This window comes from Budorcas taxicolor, chromosome Y (assembly GCF_023091745.1).
Source record: "Budorcas taxicolor isolate Tak-1 chromosome Y, Takin1.1, whole genome shotgun sequence".
Taxonomy (NCBI): Eukaryota; Metazoa; Chordata; class Mammalia; order Artiodactyla; family Bovidae; genus Budorcas; species Budorcas taxicolor.
In genome coordinates, this window is record NC_068936.1 from 2213928 (window position 1) to 2241876 (window position 27949).

General features: G+C 38.7%; 1 protein-coding gene across 2 annotated transcripts in view; it reads right to left on the reverse strand.

The window, feature by feature from the left end:
• The window catches only part of LOC128071006 (eukaryotic translation initiation factor 2 subunit 3, Y-linked-like), a 45071-nt gene extending 21367 nt beyond the window's left edge, over positions 1-23704 (reverse strand). The window contains exons 1-10 of one of the 2 annotated variants that reach the window (XM_052664006.1): positions 23598-23704; positions 22900-22963; positions 21480-21607; positions 21267-21388; positions 14049-14143; positions 12311-12469; positions 11303-11437; positions 9568-9662; positions 9195-9330; positions 6716-6885 (exon numbers count right to left, since the gene is read on the reverse strand). In XM_052664006.1, coding sequence (XP_052519966.1) covers positions 6716-6885; positions 9195-9330; positions 9568-9662; positions 11303-11437; positions 12311-12469; positions 14049-14143; positions 21267-21388; positions 21480-21607; positions 22900-22963; positions 23598-23669 — 1176 coding nt within the window. In that variant the 5' untranslated portion in view covers positions 23670-23704. Of the gene's footprint in view, positions 1-6715; positions 6886-9194; positions 9340-9567; positions 9663-11302; positions 11438-12310; positions 12470-14048; positions 14144-21266; positions 21389-21479; positions 21608-22899; positions 22964-23597 lie in introns of both variants that reach the window. The other variant, XM_052664005.1, reaches the window with a different exon arrangement.
• Between the last annotated feature and the right edge of the window lie 4245 nt (positions 23705-27949).

Here is a 27949-nt window from a genome sequence, read left to right on the forward strand (position 1 = left end):
CCCGTCCCTGAGATTCTCCAGGCAAGAACACTGGAGTGGGTTGCCACTTCCTTCTTCAATGCATCAAAGTGAAAAGTGAAAGTGAATTCGCTCAGTCGTGTCTGACTCAGCGACCCCAGGGATTGCAGCCTACCAGGCTCCTCCATCCATGGGATTTTCCAGGCAACAGTACAGGAGTTGGTTGCCATTGCTTTCTCCGAGCAAAGTAGCAGGATGTAAAATTAACATACAGAAATGACCTTCCATTCTTGTATGCTAACAATGAAAAATCAGAAAGGGAAATTAAGCAAATAACCCCATTCAACACTGCAACAAAAGGAATAAAATGCTTAGGAATAAATTTACCTAAAGAAACTGAAGATCTATATAGAGGAGACTATAAAATTCAGATGAAAGAAATCAAAGATGACACATGTTGGATTGCAAGAATCAATACAGTGAAAATAAGTATACTACTCAAGCATTTTATTTCTTTTGTTACAATGAATTGGGTTGTTTCCTTAATTACTCTTTCTGATTTTTCATTGTTAGCATATTCAATGCAATTCCTATCAAACTACCAATGGTATTTTTCAGAGAACTAGAGCAAATAATTTCACAATTTATGGAAACATAAAGACTCCAAATAGCCAAAGCAGTCTTGAGAAGGATGAAACTGGAGGAATCAACCTTCCTAACTAAAGACTGTACTACAAAGCTACAGTCATCACCATAGTCTGATACTGACACAGACAAAACTATAGATCAACAGAACAAAACAGAAAGTCCAGAAATAATTCTATGTACCTATGGACACTGTATCTTTGACAAATGAGGCAAAAAATATACAATGCAGAAAAGACAGTCTCTTCAATAAGTGGTGCTGGGCAAACTGTCAACTATATGTAAAAGAATGAAATTAGAACATTTTCTAACACCATACACAAAAATAAACTCAAAGTGGATTAAATACCTAAATATAAGATCAGAAACTTTAAAACGTTGAGGGGAAAAATAAAGACAGAAGACTCTTCAACATAAATCACCACGTTTTCTATGATCCACCTCCCAGAGTAATGGACAGAAAAACAAAAATAAACAAATTGCACCTAATTAAAGGCTTCTGCACAATGAAAGAACTATAAGCAAGGTGTAAAGACAGCCTTCTGAATGGGAGAAAGCAACAAGCTGACAAAGAATTAATATCCAAAATATACAAGCAGCTTATGCAGTTCAATACCAGAAATATGAACAACCCAGTAAAAAAATGGGCAAAAAACCTATATAGACATTTCTCTCCAAAGAAGATACACAGATGACTAATAAACTCTTTAAAAGATAGTCAACTTCACTTATTATTAGAGAAATGCAAATCAAAACTACAAATGAGGTATCATGTCATACTAGTCCTAATAGCCATCATCAAAAAGTTTACAAGGAGAAGGCAATGGCACCCCACTCCAGTACTCTTGCTTGGAAAATACCATGTACGGAGGACCTGGTGGGCTGCAGTCCACGGGGTCGCTAAGAGTCGGACACGATGGAGAGACTACACTTTCACTTTTCAGTTTCATGCACTGGAGAAGGAAATGGCAACCCACTCCAGTGTTCTTGCCTGGAGAATCTCAGGGACGGGGTAGCCTAGTGGGGTGCCATCTATGGGGTCGCACAGTCAGACATGACTTAAGTGACTTAGCAGCAGCAGCAGCAAAAGTCTACAGATAATAAATGCTAGAGAGGGTGTGGAGAAAAGGGAACCCTCTTATACTGTTGATGCAAACGCAAACTGGTATAGCCACTTTGGATAGCAGTGTGGAGATTCTTGAAAATCTGGGAACAGAACTGCCATATGATCCAGCAATCAATCCCACTGCTGGTTACATTCCAAGGAAAGCAGAACTGAAAGAGACACATGTACCCCAACGTTCACTGCAGCACTGTTTACAATAGCTAGGACGTGGAATCAACTGAACTGTCCATCAGCGGATGAATGGATAAGGAGGGTGTACATATACACAAAGGAATATTACCCAGTTGTATAAAGGTACGCATTTAAGTCAGTTTTAATGAGATAGATGAACCTGGAGGCTATTATTCAGAGTGAAGTTAAGTCAGAAAGGAAAAGTCATATACTGTGTATTAACACAAATACATGGAATTTACAGAGATAGTACTGACCATCTTATACGCAGGGTGCCAAAGAAACACAGGTATAAACCACAACTTTGGGACTCGATGGAAGAAGGCAAGAATGGGATTTGAGAATAGCACTCAAGCGTGTATGTTATTATATGCAAAACAGATGACCAGTACAAGTTTGAGGCATGAAGCAGTGCACACAAAGCTGATGCTCTGGGACAACCCTGAAGGACAGGCTGGGAAGGGAGGAGGGAGAGCAGTTCAGAATAGAGAACAAATGTACCTCTGACTGATTCACACTGATGTAGGGCAAAATCATCACACACACACAAAAGAACACATGGACAAAATATACAATTAAAGTCTTAATGACCCAGATAACCTCAATAGTACAGTCACTCACCTACAGCCAGATATCCTTGAGTGTGAAAGTAAGCGGGCCTTAGGAAAAATTACTATGAACAAAGTTCATGGAGGTGATAGAATTCCAAATGAGCTAATGCAAATCCTAAATGATGATGCTGTTACAGTGCTCCACTCAATACACCAGCAAATTTGGAAAATTCAGCAGTAGCCTAGGACTGGGAAACAGAGTGTTCATTCTCATCCCAGAGTCAGGCATTTCCAAAGTATGTTCCAATTCTAGTACAACTGAGCTCATTTCACAAACTAGCAAGGTAACGCATAAAATCCTTCAAGCTAGGTTTCAACTGTATGTGAACTGAGAACCTCCAAATGAACAGTCTGGATTTAGAAAAGGAAGAACCAGAGATCAAATTGCCAACATCCACTGGGTCACAGAAAAGGCAAAGGAATTTCAGAAAATCATCTGCTTACTGACTAAGCTATAGCCTTTACCTATGTGGATCACAGCAAACTGGAAAATTTTTTAAAGGGCAATACCTGCCTCCTCCAAGACCTGTATGTAGGTCAAGAAGCAACAGCACCAATCGTGGAACAACTGGGAAATTGGGAAAGGAGTAAGTCTAGGCTGTATACTGACACCTTGCTTGTTTACAAAACACAGGGCTGGATGAATCACAACCTGGAATCAAGACTGCTGGGAGAAATAAAAACCACCTTAGATATACAGATGATAACACACTAATGGCAGAATGTGAAGCAAACTAAAGAGTCTCTTGATGAAGATGAAACAGTCTCTTGATGAAGATGAAACAGAAGAGTGAAAAGGCTAGCTTGAAACTCAACATTCAAAACACCAAGATCCTGACATCCAGTCCCATTCAGTTCAGTTCAGTTCAGTCGCTCAGTCATGTCCAACTCTTTGCAACCCCATGAACTGCAGCACGCGAGGCTTCCCTGTCCATCACCAACTCCCGGAGCTCACTCAAACTCACATCCATCGAGTCGGTGATGCCATCCAGCCATCTCATTCTCTATCATCCCCTTCTCCTCCTGCCCCCAATTCCTCCCAGCATCAGAGTCTTTTCCAATGAGTCAACTCTTCACATGAGGTGGCCAAAGTACTGGAGTTTCAGCTTCAGCATCATTCCTTCCAAAGAAATCCCAGGGCTGATCTCCTTCAGAATGGACTGGCTGGATCTCCTTGCAGTCCAAGGGACTCTCAAGAGTCTTCTCCAACACCACACTTCAAACGCATCAATTCTTTGGCGCTCAGCCTTCTTCACAGTCCAACTCTCACATCCATACATGACCACTGGAAAAACCATAGCCTTGACTAGATGGACCCTTGTTGGCAAATTAATGTCTCTGCTACTTCACACCAAATATAAAGGGAAAAAATGAAAACAATGACAGATTTTCTCGTCTTGGGTTCCAAAATCACTGTAGTTGGTGACTGAAGCCACAAAATTAAAAGACAGTCACTCTTGGAGTGAAAAGCTACAAAAAGCCTAGACTACATTATTAAAAAGCAGAGACATCAGTTCGTTAATAAATGTCCGTATAGTCAAAGCTACAGTTTTTCTAGAAGCCATGTATGGATGTGAGAGTTGAACCATAAAGAAGACTGAGTGTCAAAAAATTGATGCTTTCAAATTACAGTGTTGCAGAAAACCCTAGAGACCCGTAAACTGCAAGATCAAGCCAGTCAATCCTAAAGGAAACCAACCTGAATATTCATCGGAAGAACAGATCCTGAAGCTGAAGCTCTGATACTCTGGACACCTGATAAAAAGAGCCAAGTCACTGGAAAAGACCAGATACTAGGGAAGATTTAAGGCAGGAGAAGGGGGCTACAGAGTAGAAGGTTTCATGGCATGACAAACTCCATCAACCCAAGTTAGAGCAAACTCCAGGAGTGTGAAGGACAAGGAACTCTGGTTTGCTTCAGTCCTTGGGGTCACAAAGAGTTGGACATGGCTTACCAACTAAACAACATACTGCCTACTGATGCTTTTACAGTATAATGTCAAAATTCACACCAGCTTTTTTAATATATAATTTTATTTATTTGTGGCAGTGCTGGGTCTTTGTTGCTGTGCAGACTTTCTCTAGTAGGGGTCAGTAGGGATTACTCTCTAGCTGTGGTGTGTGGGCTTCTCACTGTGGCAGCTTCTCCTGCTAAGCAGAGTCTAGGTGGGCAGTCTTCAGCAGTTGCAGCATGTGGGCACAGCAGTTGTGGCACAGAGGATTTCCTGCTCCCACAGCATACGGTATCTTCCCAGATCAGGGATCAAACCTGTTGTCTCTTGCACTGGCAGCCAGATTCTTTACCACTGAGCCACCAGGGTAACCCCTACACTGTTGTCTTTAAGACCTTCATGTTTCATTTAGTCAGACTGTAAGAAATATAAATACTAAAGCGAACTCTGAAAAGGACTTTATGATCACATACAGAATTTTAAATACTGTACAGGAAGAATATTCTCAATCTAAGGTTGCGTACTTCAAAGCAAGGTATAGGAACAGCTCCCTGTGCTATAGAGCAGCTTCCCACTAGCTATTATTTTAAGCACTCAAACAACAAATACTAAAGCTTGAAGAAAAGCTAGAGAATACAATCTAATAGTGATAACATGATACAGACTTAACTACTATAAAAAAAACCCAGTGTTAAAAGCTAACAGAGTACTCCGTATCACTCTCTGCCACTTGTTTCTCTGAGCGTATTGTATCTTCAGATCTTTTAATGTCAAAATATGTATTACACATCATTCCTTTTTAAATGTCATTTTCCCGTTGTTGTTTAAAATGACAACTCTAAAATGAAACTGCTGGTGCCGGGAGCCAGCAAGGGAGATCCCACCCATGACAAGGTCACGCAGGACTCCAAAGACTCTCTGGGCCATCCCACCCATGACAAGGTCATGCGGAAGAGTCCTGATGACCAAGGCCTCAGGACTCGATGGACCCCCTGGACCCGCTTGAGCATCTACCCCAAAACCAGAATCTGTCTTACTATTTTATGTCTTTCACCAACTCTTCTGACATTAACAGGGGGCTGTCCCCGACCACCTTTCTCTGGAAAGAGTTAACTTAGGGCTTTAGTTAATAACTCTCCTGGACAAGATAAGAGTGTTTCAATTCAAACCCCTGTTAGCATTCTAGCTTACTTGGCAGGTTTATCCAGACTCTTGCAACATTGTTGAGCCAATGTTCGCTGCCAAGTTCTCACATCCCCTATCCATTGTGTTCCTAGGAGTGCATATAGTCAGGATGTAGAAAAATCAAGCAGCAGCTTTAGCATTAGCAACATTAGACTTTTGAGTTAATAAGTTCTTTCTTTGCTGTAACCTGCTGAATCTGCTTCATAAAAACGTAACTGTACTTTAAGGGTGACGCAGCCTAGGAATTTAAGAAGAAACACTTTCAAGGAAAATTATTGTTCTGGCCGACCAACCTTTATCAAAAAGAGGTCATAAAATATCAACAGGCCTCTGGGCCAGAAGATAATGTACAAAAAATAAGACTCTTGCAGGAAGCAACCTGGTATCGATAAAAGTTAATACTGATGGAATGTTGAGTTGACTCTACATTTTTCACTTTCCTCAATGTACAACTCAGGGTATAAAAGCCCTCTCTGAAAATAAACTAATGGGCCTAGCTAACAGAAGAAGCTTGGTCTCCCCATGTCTTTCTTTCTTTCTCTCCCCTATTTTCTTATCTACAACTTTCTTTCTTTATCTCTCTAAATCATTCTCTTCACTGACGCTGTCACACTTCGGATACCCTGGATCCAACCGGGGCAGGAACCCAGCATGCTGGGACAGCGAACACTTAAATATGTTACATATTTATACTCTCTCAGAAAATTTAAGTACTTAGTTCTCTGTATTTCTGCCAACAAAGTCTGACTCTTCTTTTATAAAAAGTCATATGTTTTCTGCCTGGAAAATTTCATGGACAAAGGAGCCTTGCTGGATGCAGTCCACTGGGTCACAAAGAGTTAGACATGGCTGAGCACGCACATTAGACATATGGGCACAAACACTTTTTTCCATTAAATAACAAAACAAAATTCTGGCTTGGTTTATGGCTCATTGGTACACAGAAACTTCCAAATTATTCACTCCCGAATACTTTTTTTGTAATTATACTGTCACTGTAACAAAGGAACAAAACTGCTTGAAACATCATGCTTTGTCTGTGCTTCTGAATTACAAAAAGCACTTACCTTTGCTGCTTTCTTGTCTCCTTCTGTGCGTACACCAAGAAGTCGTCTAAGTAGAAAATAGGAAATTTCCAATTCTGTGAAAATCTCTGGTAAAGCTCCAACTGCACCAAGCACCTGCCCCACCATTCTGTCAGCCCGGCACAAAGTGGGGTCAATTTTTGTTCCAACTCCTAAGATATAAAAAATACATATTCCAATTTGCTCTTTCTTAAAACATCTGCAAAAGTAGTCATACCAGTACAACATCTATCTACCCATTCTAACCCAATTAACTCATAACATGTAACAACTACATAATCAAAATGCCATACATTTCTAACTGAAATCCCTGCTTTATCCATAAATACAAGAACAATGGGAAAAAAAGGGTTTATAGAAATTAAAGAATTCTTTTAAGTTTATTTAAACTATAAAGGTAAATAAATGTCATGTAATTAATTAAGTCTGAGAATTACAAAGTTTATGATTGTTGTTGTTCAGTCACTTAATTGTGTCTGATTCTGACTCCATGCACTGTATACCGCCACTAGTATCCTCTGTTCATGGGATTTCCCAAGTAAGAATACTGGAGTGGGTTGTCATTTCCTTTACAAAGGGTCTTCCTGACCCAGGGATTGAACCCATCTCTCCTGCATTGTCAGGTAGATTCTTTATCAGTAAGCTACCAGGGATATTACTTTGCAGAAATATAATACATAATTGTTAATGCTGGTTGGCAGGTATACAGGGTTCTCATTATACTATTGTTTGTATACTAATGCAACAAAGTAACAAGAAAATCTCATCCTGTCTCTCCTTTTCTTCCTTCAATTCTTCCCAGCACCAGGGTCTTTTCTAATGAGTCAGCTCTTCGCATCAGGCAGCCAAAGTATTGCAGTTTCAGCTTCAACATTAGTCCTTCCAATGAACACCCAGGACTGATCTCCTTTAGGATGGACTGGTTGCATCTCCTTGCACTCCAAGGGACTCTCAAGAGTCTTCTCCAACACCACAGTTCAAAAGCATCAATTCTTCAGCACTCAGCTTCCTTTACAGTCCAACTCTCACATCCATACATGACTACTGGAAAAACCACAGCCTTGACTAGATGGATCGTTGTTGCAAAGTAATGTCTCTGCTTTTGAATATGCTGTCTAGGTTGGTCATAACTTTCCTTCCAAGGAGCAAGCGTCTTTTAATTTCGTGGCTGCAGTCAACATCCGCAGTGATTTTGGAGCCCAGAAAAATAAAGTCTGACACTGTTTCCACTGTTTCCCCATCTATTTGCCATGAAGTGATAGGACCGGTTGCCATGATCTTAGTTTTCTGAATTTGAGCTTTAAGCCAACTTTTTCACTTTCCTCTTTCGCTTTAATCAAGAGATACCAACCTTTGTTGGCAAGTGCTGTCTCTGTTTTTTAAAATGCTGTCTAAGTTGGTCATAGCTTTTCTTCCAAGGAGCAAGCCTCTTTTAATTTCATGGCTGCAGTCAGCATCTGCAGTGATTTTGGAGCCCAAGAAAATAAAGTCTGTCACTGTTTCCATTGCTTCCCCACCTATTTGCCATGAAGTGACTGGACCAGATGCCGTGAACAGTGTGAATCTGACCAGTTTGAGTAAGGGTGTATTACATTTAATATTAAGTCATTACACTTTGTTATTTAACTTATCATTTTCAATAAACTGAATAAACTGGGCTTCCCTGGTAGCTCAGCTGATAAATAATCTTCCTGCAATGCAGGACACCTGGATTCAACTCCTAGGTTGGGAAGATTCCCTCAAGGAGGGCATAACAACCCACTCCAGTATTCTTGCCTGGAGAATCCCCAAGGACAAAGGAGCCTGGGGGGCTAAAGTCCATGAAGTCACAAACATTTGGACACAACTGAGCGACTAAGCATACCACACTCAATAAATTAGTGTTTTATGTTTTTACAGTGTAACTGCTTTAGTGCTGTGTTGATTTCTGTTGTAAAATGTGAATCAGCTTTATGTATACGTGAAGCTTTCCCTCTTGGTTCTCCCAACAACACTCCACCCCTCTTGGCCATCACAGAGCACAGAGTTCTACAGTGGTTTCCTAATAGCAATTAAAATGTATTCTTTACATATAAAACTCCTGCCACCACAAAGAGAGCACAGCTTATGGGATTTTAGTTTCTTAATGAGGCATTAATTATGTTGCTGCTGCTAAGTCGCTTCAGTCGTGTCTGACTCTGTGCGACCCCACAGACGGCAGCCTATCATGCTCCCCCATCCCTGGGATTCTCCAGGCTGAGTCCTAACCACTGCACCACCAAAATATTCCCTTCAAGTTTTTTTAACAAACATGAAATTGTTTTATACTACAGTGAACAATTAAATTATGTGTATACCTGTGCATCCCACTCCTTCATGTTCACTTAAAATACCTAATTAGAGATATAGACAATGTATTTCACAAAAAAGTGACATGAACAGGTGCTATCAGAAGCCTACAGATATTAAGTGAAATTCTTACCAATAAGACCACCTGGAGCAGCATATTGAAGATCATTGTGTTCCGCAAAAAGTGATACAATTTTGGAAAAGATTGGTTTACACATGAGTTTTCCTTCATTGTCTTTGGAAACAATGCCAGGTCTGACTTCTATTTCCTGGTTCAACTGAAACATTGAGTTATAAAAATATGTGGGACAAGATAATTACCTTTACATGTTAAAAGTCCTAACTAGTACATCTCTAAACACAACCACTATTCAGTTACCTAGCTTATAACCTATGCATGATTTAAAGACATATTAAAACAATGTGTTTTAAAGTTAATTTTGAAATTTTATCTTTACCATCTTTAAAATATGTTCTAGTTAAGAAAAGTTCAAAATCAAGTTCACCTTTAACACTCCTTTTAAAATACTACCACCAGCCACACCACCTTTAAGATCATTAACTTCACAGCCAGGTTTGTTGACATCAAAGGACCTAATAACTGGGAAAGGGAAAAGGAAAAAAGGAAATAAACCATAAAGTTCATCCTGTTAGTTAAATCAGACGCTTTCACGCTAACTTTGTGAGTGGAGTGTGTCTATGTTCCGAAGTAGCTACGATCTATACCTTAGAGCTGAGTTTGTGGAAAACATCATTATTCCAAATCTAATTATGGTCTTAAATATTGGAAAAGTGAAAATAAGTCAATCAATTAAGTGACATGTTGAAGCTCTATTTATACTATGGAATTAAACAACTATTACAAAAGAAAAGACAAATAAATACTTCATACAGATAAAATTAAGTGAAGGGTTGATTATTCTAGGCTAAATAAAGTGTGGCCTCCTTCCCTGCAATTCATGCTAAAGCCCCTCAGCTTTCGACCCAGTACCTCAGAATCTATATTTGAAGACAAGGCCTTGAAAGAGGTAACTCAAGTAAAATTAGGTCACTGAGTAGGCCCTAAGCCAGTCTGACTCATGTCCTTACAAAAACAGGGGATCTGGACAAAGAGGTAGCAAGGATGCATATATACAGAGAAAAAACTGTGTGACAAAAAGCACCATCTGGCCATCTGCAAGTCAAAGAGGAGAGGCCTCTGGAGGAAGAAAATCTGGAAGGACCTTAATGTCTGGCCCATGTATATGTGAGAAGTAAACCCATTATGTGATGTTTTATTACGGCAGCCCTACCAAACTATTACAGTGATCCTCATCTACAATTAAAAAAAGAAGTAGCTATGAAATTCATTTCCGGAGTACAATCCTACATTCATTAAATGACTATACATGCACCTAGGTTTATATGATATGAACAAAAAGACATTTGGAAATACACGTTATCAGTTCTGTGGAACTGAATTCTTCTCTCATATACCTTTATATTAGAACTTATGTGACAAAAACTTATCTTTAAAACTACAAAATAATTCTAGGACTGTATTAACTTATAAAAAGTGGCACTTATCAAAGAGTGTGCTTCATAATCACTCAAAAGAACACTCTCCATAAAACATACAGGATCCCCAGAGGAGTGTACAGAAAGGTTCAAGTTTTCTGCAAACTTGTTTTCAAAAAACACAACCTTAATGTAATCATCAGTACTGGTACTACAAAATTAAGGCAAAAAGAACATGAAAATCTTCATAAACAGTATGCTAAAACAATTTGTACAGAGGTTCTATTTTCCTGTTCTTGTTTAAAACATTATCTCTATATAAAAGAACACTATTGTTACTCTAACACTATATTACTCTAATCCTGATTACCTAATAAAAATTAACTTTTCTATTTCATTCATGATTCTGTTCTTCAATCTTGCATTTTAGAGGCAATCTATCTAATACATAAAACTTTAAAATTCACTCCGTTGACTTATGTATGTGTATATATATATAAAAATACATATATATGACTTATATATATGTATACATATATATAAATGCATATATAGGACTACATATATATACGTATACATATATATATATATGTTGCCTGTGGTATAATAAACTCATTCCCTATGTTAAAATTCAAAATAGCACACAAACATTCTAGTATATCATTACCTCTGTGCCCTTAAAAGTAAATCTACAATGTAGAAAAACTCAGTCAACAGTTAAAGGCTAACAGCTTAAGTCCTTACCAATAAGTCGGGGTTCTGAAGTGAAGTCTCTTAGAGGTACTGGAATTTTCTTAACAATATACTCACAGATAACTTCAATATTATATTTTAGTTGAGCAGAAATTGGAATAATAGGAGCTCCTTCTGCTACTGTACCTGTATGACAAAATTCAGAAAGATCAAAATTCATCCGTTTTTCAAAATCTGCTCCACAAATTACTGAAGATAACTAAAGCAGACATCCAGACATCATAAACAGATGTCAGCAAAATATGGAACGCTACCACCCTGTTAGAAAAGCACAGTATTTTTTTTTCTAATGCTAAAAAAGGAGTCAACAGAATGGACCAAATAGAGAACTTACAGGTATAACTTTTATCACACAATCTGGCTAATTAAGACAGACCATCTAACAAGTAAAAAAGCCAAATGTAAAAAATAATATGTATTATGTCTTGCCCCAAATAGAAACCACATGTTTTAAAGAAAAGAACATTACAGATTAAAGAAATGATTGTCACTTGCAGTACTACAAAGAGATTCTTAAGAAGACAGTGTAAATAATCAGAAAACAGACTAACATAAATATACATATAATTTTACTATTACTGGGAAAGAATTTAAAAAACTGCATTGGCTCTCACTCTGAAAACACATATACTGACATTAGAATTATATAGACAATACTAGCATGACTTCAATGCAAGGATGACACACAAATATTAGCTCTTACATATTTTCACTACCATGATGATTAAGTTAACAGTCATTTTTAAATAAAACAAAAGTAACGTGCTGCCATCTGGAAGAAACCAAACTGGTAATATTCGCAGACTATTACCTTTTTCCTATCTAACATGAAAGTCAAACTCTAACAACCAACTCAAATTTCACTACTTCTATAAACTGGCTAAAAGGCATTTAGTAACATAGAGAAACAGGGATTAGAAACTATAGATTCATTTTTGATGATTAAATGTTTACCTTAAACCTTGATTCATACACTTATTAACTATTACAGCACCTTACCTTGTACAAATGCAAGGATCTGTTCATACTGTTCTTTAGCCTGGCTTTCTTTTACCAAATCAATTTTATTCTGCAAAATCAAAATATGCTTCAGTTTCATAATTTCTATGGCAGCCAGGTGTTCAGACGTCTGAGGCTGAGGACAGGATTCATTACCAGCTAAGGAGATTATGAAGAATTAAAACACAAAAAAGATGTGTGATCAGAGTTAGTTCACAAGTTTAAACCCAACATTTGACTGCCCTGGATCCCCTCAGCTTTTAACTCCTATTCCTGACACTACACACAATACCTGGAATCAACTAATTTGATTTCCTTCAGGTTATACTTAGGTATTACATATACCCCTCTAGTTCTATGTAGTCTGCAGCATATTCTGGCCTAGTGTAGCTCCAAAACAGTTAAGAGTAGAAAAGTTGCATAATGCAGTCTATGAACTATAATCAACCAACCATAAATGTAGACAACCACGAAGATGTTCAATGAAGCCCCTATCTGGCATTCACACCCTTGTGAAATCCTTCCCTTTAAATGTGGGGCAGATCTAATGAAGAGAATACTACAAAAGGAATGGAACAACACTTCTCAGCTTACAAAGACAGTGATTTCCAACCTGGAGGCTGTTTGTTTCCTCTCAACACAGCTATCCAGTCACAAGGACAGATGGGAAGGTTACGTAAGATCATGTGAGGAGAAATGAAGGTCTGACAACGTATTATTAAAAAGTATATTTTGTCAGTATCCCAATGATCATTTCCCTTTAATTGTGGTATTTAGTTGCCTTGTCCCATACTTATTCTGCAGGCTTGTTGAAAAGCACAGTCATACATCAGTGGAGTTCTCATTTCCACAGTCTCTCACCATAAATTACATGGTTGCTCTTTTTGGCATGGCCACCCTCTTTAAGGGTATCCGGTGTAGCAATCTTACTCTTAACATTAGATGTACTCAACTCCTGCCCTGAATAAGGACAATTCTGTCAGAAGTGACATGGCTTATAGTCAAGAAGCACAAATGCAAGGACTAAACCTTTTTTGGGTGGAAGCTAAATGCTTTTTATAAAAAACTGTCTTTGTTGGCCTCTGCCTCTTTGTACCCTTCCTTTCACTGAACTTAATTTTGCACCTTTGCATAATTCAAAAACTCATCTTTCACTGAGCTTTTTTAAAAACTCTAATAAGTAATCAAACTTAAGGATGATGGAGAGAACTCCCTGAATTTTACCCTGAGTATCAGAAACAACAGTGGTCTTCTGTGAAGACAATGCCCTTGAACTTTACATTTGACCCTTAAAATTCACCTTAAGATCTCACAAAAGAAAGCACAACTTCAGTTCTGAAAACATTCACACAGCCCTTAACTTCAGTATTTCACATGACTGTGCATGTTTAAAAAGCCCATTCCGTCAATACTGCACTGAATAGCTCACAGCCATTTCTAAATTACCTTCTACTTTTCTCCAACATACTACTGTTTTAAAAGCCTAAAAAAACAGTAAGAAAAAGGCACTGTCTTAAAAAAAAGTTTCCCCCACACTTCTCTTAAAATTCTCTCAAGATAACAGCCCCAGTACAACTTACCTTACTATTTCATGATAGCTAACAAGCACTCATCTATACTAATTTGGATAATCTACCTATTCTCAATTATGGACATGAGAGACTCTATCTCCCCTTTAAATATTCCATGCTGAATGGACTCTACACTTATTTGTGAAACCAATTCTAATGTTACTTACCGATTAACAGAAGAGCTGCATCCATCACTGCTGCACCATTCAGCATAGTAGCCATCAAAATATCATGGCCAGGACAGTCAACAAAGGAAACATGTCTAATAATCAAGAAATAATAACCAGCTTTAATATCAACTAGTACTTAAACATCCACAGACTTCTAATAGCTAGATTATTTTGAAAGAAATTAATCCTGCTACAGAGTGGCTATATACCATGATGCTTCCAAAAATGTGAAATGATACTACCATCTTTGAAATTAAAATGACTGAAGACCTAATACAAAACAGAGAAAATTAACTATATACAGATATAACTTAACCAAAGATTAGGCTCTAATCAGCTTGAGATATGTCCCAAGGTGAAAAAGATACTGACTTTATAGATGCATAAATGGGAATAGTAAACTAACAATAATAATAAACTAGGCATATTCTGGATTTAAAGTCAAACCATGAATTATAGGAAATACGCTTATTTGCCTGCAAATATGATCTCCGTACCTTTAGACTATTGTCTTCTGGTAGCTCTAATGGTAAAGAACCTGACTACAATGCAGAAAACCTGGGTTTGATCCCTAGGTTGGAAAGATCCACTGAAGAAGGGAATGCCAACCCACTTCATTATCTTGCCTGGAGAATTCCATGGACAGACCACTGAGCAACTAACACATTCTACTTTGATCAACTGTTTTCAACTGCTGAGTTGAGATTTATCTGTTCTAGTCACTTCTGGACATGTTGTCTGCAAATATTATCTCTGGGTCAGTAAAAGTCTTCTGACCCTTGCAACAGATCTTTTGCAGAGCAATTACTTCTAATTCTGATGTACTGCAACTTACCAATTTTTTTTTCCCCCATGGCATACAACATGCCATAATATCTTGAAAGATCAGAGTAAATCCCAAGTTCTAAACTTTTTTTGCCTACATTTTCTCTTAAAGGTTTCTTATAGTTTTATCCAATTCATTTAATATTCAAATGTGGCTGTATTTTAAGTATGTACTCAAAATAGATGAGCTCACACAAATATTCAAAGAAAATACACATTCTGAAGCCAAAGTATTACATTTAAAACTAGGCTTATTTTTTTGCCTTTAAACAGACGCTCCATCACCTGTTTGTTGAATACCCTATTCTCTTCTGCAGAACTCCTTCCACACGTTTGCCAAAACTCAGCTGGGACATACTGGAGGGGGTCTAATTCTCGGTTTCCTACTTTGCTGGGATTTTGATAAAAGCTGCATTAAACCTGTGTGTTTTGGTTGAGCTTTCAATTCATGCAAATTATATTTAGAATTTCCTTGACTTCTTTCAGAGCTGTTTAATTTTCACATATTTTAGCTTATATGCTCATAAGAATTATTTCCCCTTACTTTTCCTTTTGTGTAATGTCTTTCTGGTTCTGATAAAAGGTGAAGTTTTTCTCATAGAATGAGGAAGTATTTCTTCTATCTTCTAAAGCAATGGTTAAAGTATTTCATCTTTTGGAGACTTTAGTAGTTTATACTTGGGTGGGTATGTAAGTGTTCATTGCTAGTACACTGAAATACAGTGAGCTACTGTGTGATGAACTTGTATACTGCAACCATACTTATGAAGCAACATTTCTTTCTGATCTGTATGCCTGATATTATCTTTTCTTAAAATAGTATATATACAAACAAAAAAAAAACTTTGCTGGTATTTTGATATGGTTAGCATTAAGCCCATACAGCAACCTGAACAATCTGATTAGGTTTATATTAATTACAGAAATTCAATCAACAAATAACCTCCACCAGCAGAAAGCACCAGGCCTAAATGGGCTCACTGGTGAATTCTACCAAACATTTAAGATATTATACTGATTCCCTGCTGGATCTTTAAGGAGATAACAGCAAATGAAATACTTCCTCATTTTATAAGGCACACATTACTCTATACCTAAACCAAACAAAGACACCGCAAGGACGAAAAACTACAGTAAAATTTCTCATGAACATACATATAAGAATCTTCAACAAAATATTAGCAAATCTAATCCAACAATATTACCATGTGGGATTTAACTGAGGTATGCAAGGCTGATTCAATATCTGATAATTCATTAATGCCTTCCATCACATCAACAGGTTAAAGGAAAATCACATAATACTATCAAGAAATGCACAAAAAGCATAAACTCATTTGTAAACCCTTACCAAACTAGGAATAGATGGCAATCTCAAGTAATAAAAAGTATCTACAAAAACCCTACAGCTAATGTCATACTTGATGGTTAAGAAATTCAATTCTCTTTACTAAGATAATTAAAAAGCAAAAATGTCTCTTTTTCTCCATGCCTTTGAACACAATAATGGAGTCCCAGCTTATATAATAAAAATATGAAAATGAAATAAAAGGTATACAGATTAAAAATGTAGATATAAAATTGTCTTTGTAGATAACATGACTGCGTATGCAGAAAAACTGTTAAAGACAACCAAAAAAAAAACCAAAAGTAACAAGTGATTAATATAAGATTGTAGAGTCAAAGTTAACTTCTACAACTCAATCACTTTCCTAAAAGGATGCAACGAACAAGTAGAATGTGAAATTAAAAACACAAACCATTTACACTGTCACCCCTAAAAATAAAAATGCTTAGGTATAAATCTAAGAAATATGTGTAAGATCTGTACAAGGAAGACTACAAAATTCTGATGAATGAAGTCAAAAAATTAAAGAGATTCCATGCAATAAATAGGAAAACAATACCATTAAGATGGTAGTTCTTTTCAAACTAATCTAAAGATATGATCCAATCTGAATGAAAATCCCAGCAAGTCATTTTATGCATATCAACAAACTTATTCTAAAGCTTATATGCAAGGCTTCGCTGGTGACTCAGTAGTAAAGAATTAACCTGCAAATTCAGGAGAAGTGGTTTTGATCCCTGGCCCAGGAAGATAGTACATGCCACAAAGCAACTAAGTATGGGCACTACAACTACTATGCTCCAGAGTCTGGGAACCACAACTACACAAACCACAACAACTGAAGTATGTGCTCCATAAAACTCACCCCAATAAGAAGCCTAAGCACCAAAATAAACAGTGGCCCCTGCTCACCACAAGTAGAGAAAAGCCATGCAGCAACAAAGACCCAACACAAACCAAAATTTAAAAAAAACAAAGGTTTATATGCAGAGGTGAGTCTCAGAAAAGCCAACAGTACTCAATGACAATAACAATATCAGAAGACACAAGCCCACTTCAAGTCTTAGTATAAAGGTATAGTAACCAAGACATTGCAGTATTTAAAAAACAGATAAACATTAACAGAACAGAACAAAAACCCAAGAAATAAACTTATGATGAGTTAACTAATATCTCAAAGAGATGTAAGGGCAAAGACAGTCTTTTTAACAGTGCCTTAAGAACTGACATCTACATGTTAAAAAAAAAATAATACATCCAGGCAGAGACCTTGTACTTGGTACAAAAATTAGCTCAAAGAACAATCATAAAACTGTAAAACTCCTAGAAGAAAACACTGGAGAAAACATGGATGACCTTGAATGCAATCACTTTTCAGGCACAATACCAAAACCACAGAAGAAAAGAACTGATACACTGGCCTTCCTCAAAATTAGAAATTGCTGGGAATTCCCTGAACACCCAGTGATCAGCAGGACTCAGCAGAGTGCACAGGTTCAATCCTTGATTGGGGAACTAAAACCCTGCAAGGTGCAAGGCAAGGACCCCCCCAAACAAATGAAAAAAAAATTCTGTAACTTAAAAATTTTTGCTCTGTTAAAGACACTGTCAAGAGAATAAAAAGACAAGCCAAGTAGCAGAAGATATTTTCAAAAAGATGTATCTGAAAATTAACTACCACCTAAAGTGTACAGATAACTCTTAAAAATCAAAATATAGAACTTGGTTAAAAAAACACGTCCAAGAAACCCCACCGAAGATTTACTGATGGAAAATAACCACATGATTATTTGATCCCACATGACATAACAGGAAAATGCTAATTAAAACAAAAAACTTTACTAGAATGGCTAAAATTCTAAACACCAACATCAGCAAATACTACAAGGATGTGGAAAAATATGAACTCATTCATTACTAGTGGGAATGCAAAATGGTAGAGCCATTTTTAAAAAGATGGTTGTTTTCTAACAAAAGCAAATATCCTTTTGCCACTTGGTCTAGCAAATACAATTGTTTACTCAAATCAACTGAAAATTTATTTATGTCTACATACACAAAAAATTTGCATATTTATAACAGCTTTATTCATAACTGCCAAATCTTAAAAGCAATCAATTATCCTTTCGTGAGTAAATAGATATATACATATGCTCAGATACACCCAGAGAACAAATTATTCAATGCCATTAAGCAAGTTACCAATTACAAAGTGATGCAAAACGTTCAGTTCAGTCGTTCAGTCACGTCTGACTCTTTGTGACCCCATGAATTGCAGCACGCCAGGCCTCCCTGTCCATCACCAACTCCTGGAGTTCACCTAAACTCATGTCCATCAAGTGAGTGATGCCATCTACCCATCTCATCCACTGTCGTCCCCTTTTCCTCCTGTCCCCAATCCCTCCCACCATCAGAGTCTTTTCCAACGAGTCAAACTCTTCGCATGAGGTGGCCAAAGTACTGGAGTTTCAGCTTCAACATCATTCCTTCCAAATAACACCTAGGACTGATCTCCTTCAGAATGGACTGGTTGGATCTCTTTGCAGTCCATGGGACTCTCAAGAGTCTCCTCCAACATCACAGTTCAAAAGCATCAATTCTTCGGCACTCAGCTTTCTTCACAGTCCAACTCACATCCATACATGACCACTGGAAAAACCATAGCCTTAACTAGATGGACCTTTGTTGGCAAAGTAATGTCTCTGCTTTTCAATATGCTATCTATGTTGGTCATAACTTTGCTTCCAAGGAGTAGGCATCTTTTAATTTCATGGCTGCAATCACCATCTGCAGTGATTTTGGAGCCCCAAAAAATAAACTCTGACACTGTTTCCACTGTTTCCCTGTCTATTTCCCATGAACTGATGGGACCAGATGCCATGATCTTAGTTTTCTGAATGTTGAGCTTTAAGCCAACTTTTTCACTCTCCTCTTTCACTTTCATCAAGAGGCTTTTTATATATCATTAAGTAAAAGAGGTCAATAGAGGGATAAAATAGCAACTATTTACTATTCTAGAAAAGGCAAAACTAGATAAACAAATCTGAAGAAGAGAAAGGCTACCCACTCCAGTATTCTGGCCTGAAGAATTCCACAGACTGTATAGTCCATGGGGTTGTGAACAGTCAGACAGGACACAACAAATTTCACATCACAGAGAAACAAGTATCAGTAGTTGCCAGGGGTTACAGAGGCGGAAAAGATGAATACGCAGGATAAAGAGGATTTTCAGTAGAAGGACGAACACACAGTAAAAGGACAAACACATCATTATAAATTTCTGCTCATTTGTAAAACGTAAAACAAGACTGAACACTAATGTAAATCATGGATATTGGATAATGCTGTGTCAAAACACATTCATCTGAAAATGAGAGGGCTCTGCTTGCAAGCTATAAGAGAAATCTGTACCTTCTACACAGTACTCATTTGATCCTTTAGATATAAAGCTTCTTTGAAAAATAAAGTCTACCAAAAAAAAAAAACCCAAAAGAATGAACTACTAGTAAGCTCAAAAGCCTTGACGGATCTCTAAAATACTGTAATGAGTGGAAAAGTCAATTTCAAAGGCGATATACTGTGTTCTGGTGGGCTGCTGTCCATAGCGTCGCGTATAGTCGGACACGACTGAAGCAACTTAGCATGCAAGCATGCACTGGAGAAGGAAATGGCAACCCACTCCAGTGTTCTTGCCTGGAGAATCCCAGGGACGGATAAGTCTGGTGGGCTACCATCTATGGGGTCACAGAGAGTCGGCCATGACTGAAGCGACTTCACACCAGCAGCTGCAGCAGATACTGTGTTCAACATACACAACATTTCTGAAATTTTAAAACTCAGTTAGATAACAGACTAGTATTTAGTATTTGCCAAGGATTAAGAACAGTGGGGGATAATGGATGAATCTTCGTGGTGAAATAATGTTTCTGTTATCCAGGAACATACATATCATAAAGTAGACATATATATGTACACCAACAGAGAGTGCCTTGTTTTGGTATTACATTGAAGTTTGAAGTACTACTGTGAATACTGGAGAAAGAAATGGCAACCCACTCCAGTATTCTTGCCTGGAGAATCCCACAGACAGAGGGGCCTGGCCAGCTAGAGTCCCTGGGGTCTCAAAGAGTCGGACACAACTGAGCGACTAACACTTTACGACTACTGGGGAAAAATCAATTAAGGCTTGCCAACTTTCGGTTATTCTACAATTATTTCAAAGTTAAAAATAAAAGCACATGGAGCAGAGCAGTTGGAAAATCAAATATTACATTTGCAATTAATAACTTTAGGTATAAAATGCTTACAATAAAAAATGTTAAACCATGTATTAAAAATGTAGATTTTAAAAATAATTTTAGCTTTTAAAACTTTTATTATAGAAGCTTAAGAGATTTCTGATGTTTTCAGAGTATAACTGTAACCATATAATGTCAGATAAACTATTTAAACAAGCAATAATACACATTAAATAAACTACAACTGCATTATCAGAATGGAAATTTTCACTCAAAAAAGGAATTTACAGAAGGATCTCCACTGTCTTGGAAGACTGAGTGAACCTGTCAGCCTAATGCAAAGAACTCATCACTTAAAAACAAAAATTACTATGCTTTTAAAATTATTACCATTCTCAAAAATTGAATATTAATATCCTTATGATGTAAATTTTCTTTGGATATTCCTAACACCTACATATGTTACATGACATGTTAGTGTTCTGAGGAATCAAGATACGCAACATTCCAAAAATGGATACCTACAGGCAAAATAAAGACAAATATGTAACAATATTGGAAGACTGAACAGAAGGACCCCCATGCTTGTATTTCTTAAGAGAACCCAAAAAAACACATTTTACCTTATATTTAAACAGAATCCTTAAAAAGGTTATCAGCAACAAGTGTAAGCTCTAAATTTTATTAGAAAATGTTTTGGCAAAGATCCATCTGCTTCAAGCTTAGATTTGAATCACTAACTTCTCAATTAAATAATTCAATAAGCACAAAGGAAAAAATGTGTATTTAACATAAAGTAATCACCTGACTAGTTTGAAGTTCCCTTTGGTCCCTGGAATGTCTGTAGGAAACTCATCAGGTGTACTACTCCCACAAGATCTGTAACACTCTGGCCGAGGACAATTTGCATCATCAAGTTTGTAAATCTAAAAATTATAATGAAAATAAATTTAAATTCTCACTTGCATATTTGAAACCCAAGTAAAATCGTTTCTCCTTCCACAACATACTATGTACCTTGGCATTAGCATACCCAAGCTTGATTGTAATATTTCTTTCTAGTTCATTTTTGAATCTGACAGTGTGAACTCCAGAAATAGCTTTCACCACAGTAGATTTTCCATGAGCAACGTGACCAATTGTACCTATAAAGGCCAAAAAGCACTTAATTTATATGCATACCATTATACAAAGTATTTCAGTAAAGTTAGAAAAACAAAAGGCATAATTCACTATAAATATTTCAAACTACAACCAACAGATTTCATTTATGCCCTCCATATATTCTTTCAACACAAAATTTTTTCTGAAACATGATCAAATGTAACTCTCCATGTACCTGAAAATTTTATTTAAAAATCATATTATTCAACTTGTTATCTGAAAAAAGGAGTTCACTTGAAATAAACATTCATCTAAAAACACAAAATTTTGTATATTAATAAAGTTTCCAGTATTTTGATTGAGGTAAACATGCACAAAGTGAAGTGAAAGTTGCTCAGTAGCATCCAACTCTTTGCAACCCCATAGGCTACACAGTCTATGGAATTCTCCAGGCCAGAATACTGCAGTGGGTAGCCTTTTCCTTCTGGGCATCTTCCCAACCCAGAGATCAAACCCAGGTCTTCCACATTGCAGGTGGACTCTTTACCAGCTGAGCCACAATGAAGCCTAAACATGCACGAATCCATGAAAACTAGGAAACAACTCCAATTTGATTACAGTAAACAAGTAAATGTTCAGAGTGAGCATCCCAAGTGGCTCAGCAATAAAGAATCTGCCTTCAATCCAAGAGATGGGGGGTCCAATCCCTGATGTAGGAAGACTCCCTGGAGAAGGGAATGGCAACCCCCTCCAACATTCTTGCCTACAGAATCACAAAGCAGAGAAGATTAGCAAGCAACAAGTCCGCGGGGTCGCAAGAGTCCACACACTTAGCAACTAAAACAGCAGCAGCAAGCAGTACAATGTCTTACAATTTTTCACCACTCTAAGGTGTAAGTCTTATTAGGCTTTACTGCTAACAGAGCTAAAACATCTACACTCAATCAACTTCTCCCAAATTATGTGTCAATTAAGAAAAGAAGTAAAACACTATTCTAAAAGATTAGATACTAAATAAGACATTTCAAATTCTGTTAAGAAATCTGTTCTTAAAATATTCTCTACAAAAGGAATTTTCACCTCTTCTTTAACATTCTGCTATACATGCATACACCGTACTGTCTCTTCATATACCTATGTCTTTCCCTGGATCCAAGTGAAGAGTACTGTTTTCCAAGAAATCGAGCAGGTACTTTGCTCATAATGGCTAAAATCTATCCATTATGTATTTGACTCTTCCTACAGTTCAGTTAATTGAACAAGAGTTTAAATGTCATCGGAGAGCAATCAATCCTCAAGAAGGACAGCAGTGTACACAACAATGTATTCTTACCTATATTAATTGTGGCTTGTCTGCTGATTACTTCATGAGAGAGTGGTGTCAACCTGGTAACATCCTGCAATTAAACAGTTTAGTTTAAACTACCTCACAAAAGACAAACCGTAATTTGTATCTCGTTTTGTATCTACAGTTTACCATTATCTATTCAGCGCTCCACTGTTTACCAAAAGTACCTTTCTTGCAAAGGCAGTCTTGATTTCCAGTCAGAACAGGGATGCCTGGCGTGCTGCAGTCCATGGGATCGCAGAGTGAGATACGACTGAGGGACTCAACAACAAAAGTCAAGTCCTAAAAGCCCTTTACAATTACAGAAGAGCCTATATTTCCACCAACTCTAGAAGATCTGGAAGACCACGGCCTCAAATTTCAAGAAAATTCACACTAACGACAATGTAAAAACTCCTTCCAGAACTGAAGGTATTAACAGTCTTTCCCGGATCTTCAGAGGAAAAGACGTTAATGGCACTTAATATCTTGACTTTCCTGCCCAAATCTTCGCGTTTCGAGGCTCCATGATTTCACACCGCCAGGCTCAACTCGCACACCTGGATGAACGCTTCAAAGAACGCCCGGTTTCGGGCGTAACTCAAGCTGTCGGCAGCCCGGTACTGCCGGGATTCAACGCTTCCCAAAGGTCAGGTCATACCCACTCCTAAACTCATTCCAATCCGCCTTAAAGAAAACCTTACCAGTGTGGAGAGATCCTGGCGAGAAAGATGTGGCTGACCCAGGGTCACACACGACTCCTCACCCCGCGCCATTTTGCCGAGCGAGCAACGAAACCGTCCGCGAAGCTTCCTGACGGTTCGCAGGCCCCCTTGTCCCCGCGGGGCTGCGCAGGCGGGAGAGCGACTATGTCTCGCGCCTGGGAGAGGAGAATGGTTGTGTACCAGCGGGGTCACTAAATGGCCTTATTTCTCCTGGCTTTACGTATTACCTGCAGAAAGCCTGACGATAAAAAGCGAGCCAAAGCTTTAGGGGCCTATTCACTGGCGACCTAATGGGCATTTGTGCAGGCAACGCTAAGGGCAGCCCCAAAAAAGGACGCTTGGTAGGATGACGCAACCCCGCCTCGGGATCAGTCGAAAGTAGCTGTTACCGTTTCCCTAGCTGATCGCTGGGAACGGTTTCCAGGGACCTGCTACCCCTATTTTTTGGTTGCAGTTTCCACAATTTATTATGGTGAGGTCGCCTGTGGTCTGAGCCTGTCTTCCCCGAAAGGACGGCTTGTAATAAGCCACACTCAGGCTCAGCAAATTCCTTTTGGGGGATTGCGGGGTGGGAGAGTGAAGGCTTCCTTAATAGCTCGTTAAAGAATACGCGTGCAGTGCAGGAGACCGGGGTTCGATTCCTGAGTCGCGAAGATCCTCTGGAGAAGGAATAGGCTACCCACTCCAGTATTCTTGGGCTTCCCTTGTGGTTCAGCTGGTAAAAAATCCTCCCGCAATGCGGAGACCTGGGTTTGAACCCTGGGTTGGGAAAATCTAGCGAAGTTAGAAGGCTACCCAATTCCAGTATTCTGGCTTGGAGAAGTACATAGACTGATGGTCCATAGAGTCGCAAAGAATCTGACAGGACTGAGTGACTTTCACTTTTAGGGAAGAAGGGAAAAGCGCCTTCTGGGGAAAGTTTGATGGAGGGCTCAGGTGTCCGGATGTGGCAATAGCATTTTTGCAGTACCTTTAGGGTTCTCAAAGTTTTTAAAAAACAGATAAAGGGAAATATACTTGTTTGGAGAAAATCTGGACAAGTGACTTTACCAGATATTTCAGTAAACAAAGACTGCTAAGGGAATCAAGTCATCAGCATCTGCATTCACCTGCAAATATGTGCCCTGATGCGGTTTGAGATGGGCTGGAGAGAAATAAGAAGTCGGCCCAAAATGGTTAAGATGCACAATCTGGGAATGATTTTAATGAGTTCAAACTTTATTTTCCTATTCAAAGAAAAGCCCTATATTCTTTAATTCAGAAGGGTGTATTTCTTTGGTTAGAAATTGATGTTGTGACTATCTCTGTTTTGTTTGGTTGGCTTTTTTTTTTTTTTTTTTTGGCAAAGCCTTCTGTATACCTTGCTCTTCCTTTCCCTCTCTGTAACAATTCCTCAGAGCTAATAATCCCTCCTGGGTTATAATCATCAGTGCTGCTGTGTTTAGTTGCTTTAGTCCTGTCTGATTGACTGCTCCCTATGGCCCATACCTCACCAGGCTCTTCTATCTGTAGGAAGGCTCCAGGCAAAAATACTGGAGTGGGTTACCATGCCCTTCTCATAGTCCTCAGTAAGTTAGCCAAATAAAACGTTCTTAGCTTTTAGGTTGTGCCTTTTTTCCTCCTTTTAGTTCAGTGTGACAGTACTAGCCACCGACAGTGGCACACAGAGCAGAATTTTTTCCCTCGCTGAACTGTGGATCTGGATCCTTAGTACCAGCAGAGGCCACTTGTGCCTGTCCACACCCTTGGAGAGTCTAAATGAATTAGGGTCCTTCTCTTCTGGTACTCAGATATGCTGTTTTTGGAAAATCCAGTGATGTAGAACTCCTTGGATGTGTTGGTTACCCTTGAAACTTTTTTAAACTTGATACCTTGGCTAGTTCATTTGAAAGACACTGGGAAGATTTTTGCTCAGTTTGCTGCTAAGTCACTTCAGTCATGTCCGACTCTGTGCGACCCCATAGACGGCAGCCCACCAGGCTCCCCTGTCCCTGGGATTCTCCAGGCAAGAACACTGGAGTGGGTCGCCATTTCCTTCCCCAATGCATGAAGGTGAAAAGTGAAAGTGAAGTCGCTCAGTTGTGTCTGACCCTCAGTGACCCCATGGACTGCAGCCTACCAGTCTCCTCCATCCATGGGATTTTCCAGGCAAGAGTACTGAAGTGGGGTGCCATTGCCTTCTCTGTTTGCTCAGTTTAAATATGGGTAATTTGACCTGGCTAAAAGACTCAGAAGACTTACCTCAGCTGACTGAGTAGGGGTTGGAGTAGGTATTTTGGTGGGAAAATAGCCTGTGATTTTCCCTTGTTTACTTTAAAACAACTTACTGAAAAAGTGAAGATATCTGAGTTTTCACTCCAAGAGAAGTGATACTCCTGGTTTTCTCAGATTCAGGAATGGTGGATACAAGTACCTTTAATTAGCTACTATACCTAAAAGGGAAGGTCACTAGTTTTAATTAAAAAGTTGCTCTGCTGGGGACACATATAAGATCTGTCCTCTCTGTGATCTGAGCACTCACAGTGGTTTTACATTACCCGGGTGAAAAGCTCAAACACCTTCAATTCAACAGAATTGAAGGACTCTGTGGTAAAATCTAAAGTTTAAGAGTTAATGTCACAAATGCTGTAACCCACTGCATGATTGCTACTGGTGTGTTTTTATCTTGATAAATCTATTGGGGAACTGACCTTTCAAATGAAAGAAAGGCAGTGACAAAATGCCATCTTCAAACTAAGACCCCATCTAGTTTTTGGTAAGCCATTGGCACTTGCTATCTACCTCTATAAGAATTAAATCAGATGTTGCTGCAGCTGTTGACCTCAACACCCCATTGAAAGTAGTTCAAGTTGGGGGCACAACTGAGGCAGCTGTGCTCTGGGAAAAGCTGGCAAGACAGGTCTTCACATAGATATTTTCAGGAGCCAATCTTAGGGGTACAGTTTTTGTATGTCCTCAAATCTAGAAAAGCACAAATCCTCCATGGGTATGACTGTTCTTTATAACTAGCAGAAACTTCTTGCAAAAAATACATGCTTGATTGCCTGAACTCCCCTTTCAGCAAAATCGTATATATATGGACCTTCCCCCATCTACCATGGAGCAGTTTCAAAGCCATCTGTAATTTTGATCTGGGGCTGCAGTCCTCATTTGGCCCCAAATAAAATGTGACTTGCAATTCTCAGATTGTGCTTTTTTTTTTCAAGTTGACAACTTTATGGCAACCACAAAGGGACACAAAGTAGTCTTCTTTCACCTGAACTCTACAAGTACCGGGAGACTTGGCAGAAGCCAAGTCACCAGAGGCCCTTTGTGCCCATCTGCCTCAAGTTTCTTGCCTGGAGAATCCCAGGGATGGGGTAGCCTGGTGGGCTGCTGTCTATGGGGTTGTACAGAATTGGACACGACTGAAGTTCCTTAGCAGCAGCAGCTGCAACAGCCTCCTTAAGAGTCCAGATGAATTGGGAAAGTCTCTTTGTTCTCAGATCTCTTGTATCTGGATGATCTTAAGTTTTACTGGTAGTTGAGCAGGTACTTGCCTCCTCTGAAACCCTGAAGTTACTGGAGTTTGGGGGGCCCAAGTGAGAGATACTGGAGCAAACCCAACCAGTGGAAAGATAGGGAGGAGGGCTCAGCTGAAAAACACCAAGGAATGTCGGGCTCTGTTGAAAGATTTCATGTTCTTCCTCAATTCAGCTACCTTAATAGAATTTGTTGTGATGAAAGTGAAGACACCACATGACAGCTTTCCTGTGAAGAAAAGGGACAAGACATGTTAAGTTACTGAAAAATTTATAGAAGTGGTGGTGCCCAAGTACTCATACTGTCCAGTGATGCCATAGGAAAACCCACTCATTAATTAAAACGCTTGTCAAGGGGTCACATAAGAATTGGCCACTCAGGTGGCTCTCAAAAAGTCTACAAACAATAAATGCTGATGAGCCTGCATAGAGAAAAGGGAACCCTCTTACACTGTTTGTGGGAATGCAAACTAGTACAGTCACTATGGAGAACAGTGGAGATTCCTTAAGAAACAGGAAAAAGAACTGCCATATGATCCAGCAATCCCACTGCTGGGCATACACACCGAGGAAACCAGAATTGAAAGAGACACATGTACACCAGTGTTCTTCGCAGCACTGTTTACAATAGCTAGGACATGGGAGCAACCTAGATGTCCATTGGCGGACTAAGAAATGGCCAAGAAAGCTGTGGTACATATACACAATGAAATATTCAGTTCAGTCACTCAGTCATGTCCTACTCTTTGCAACCCCATGAATCGCAGCCCGCCAGGCCTCCCTGTCCATCACCAGCTCCTGAGTTCTCCC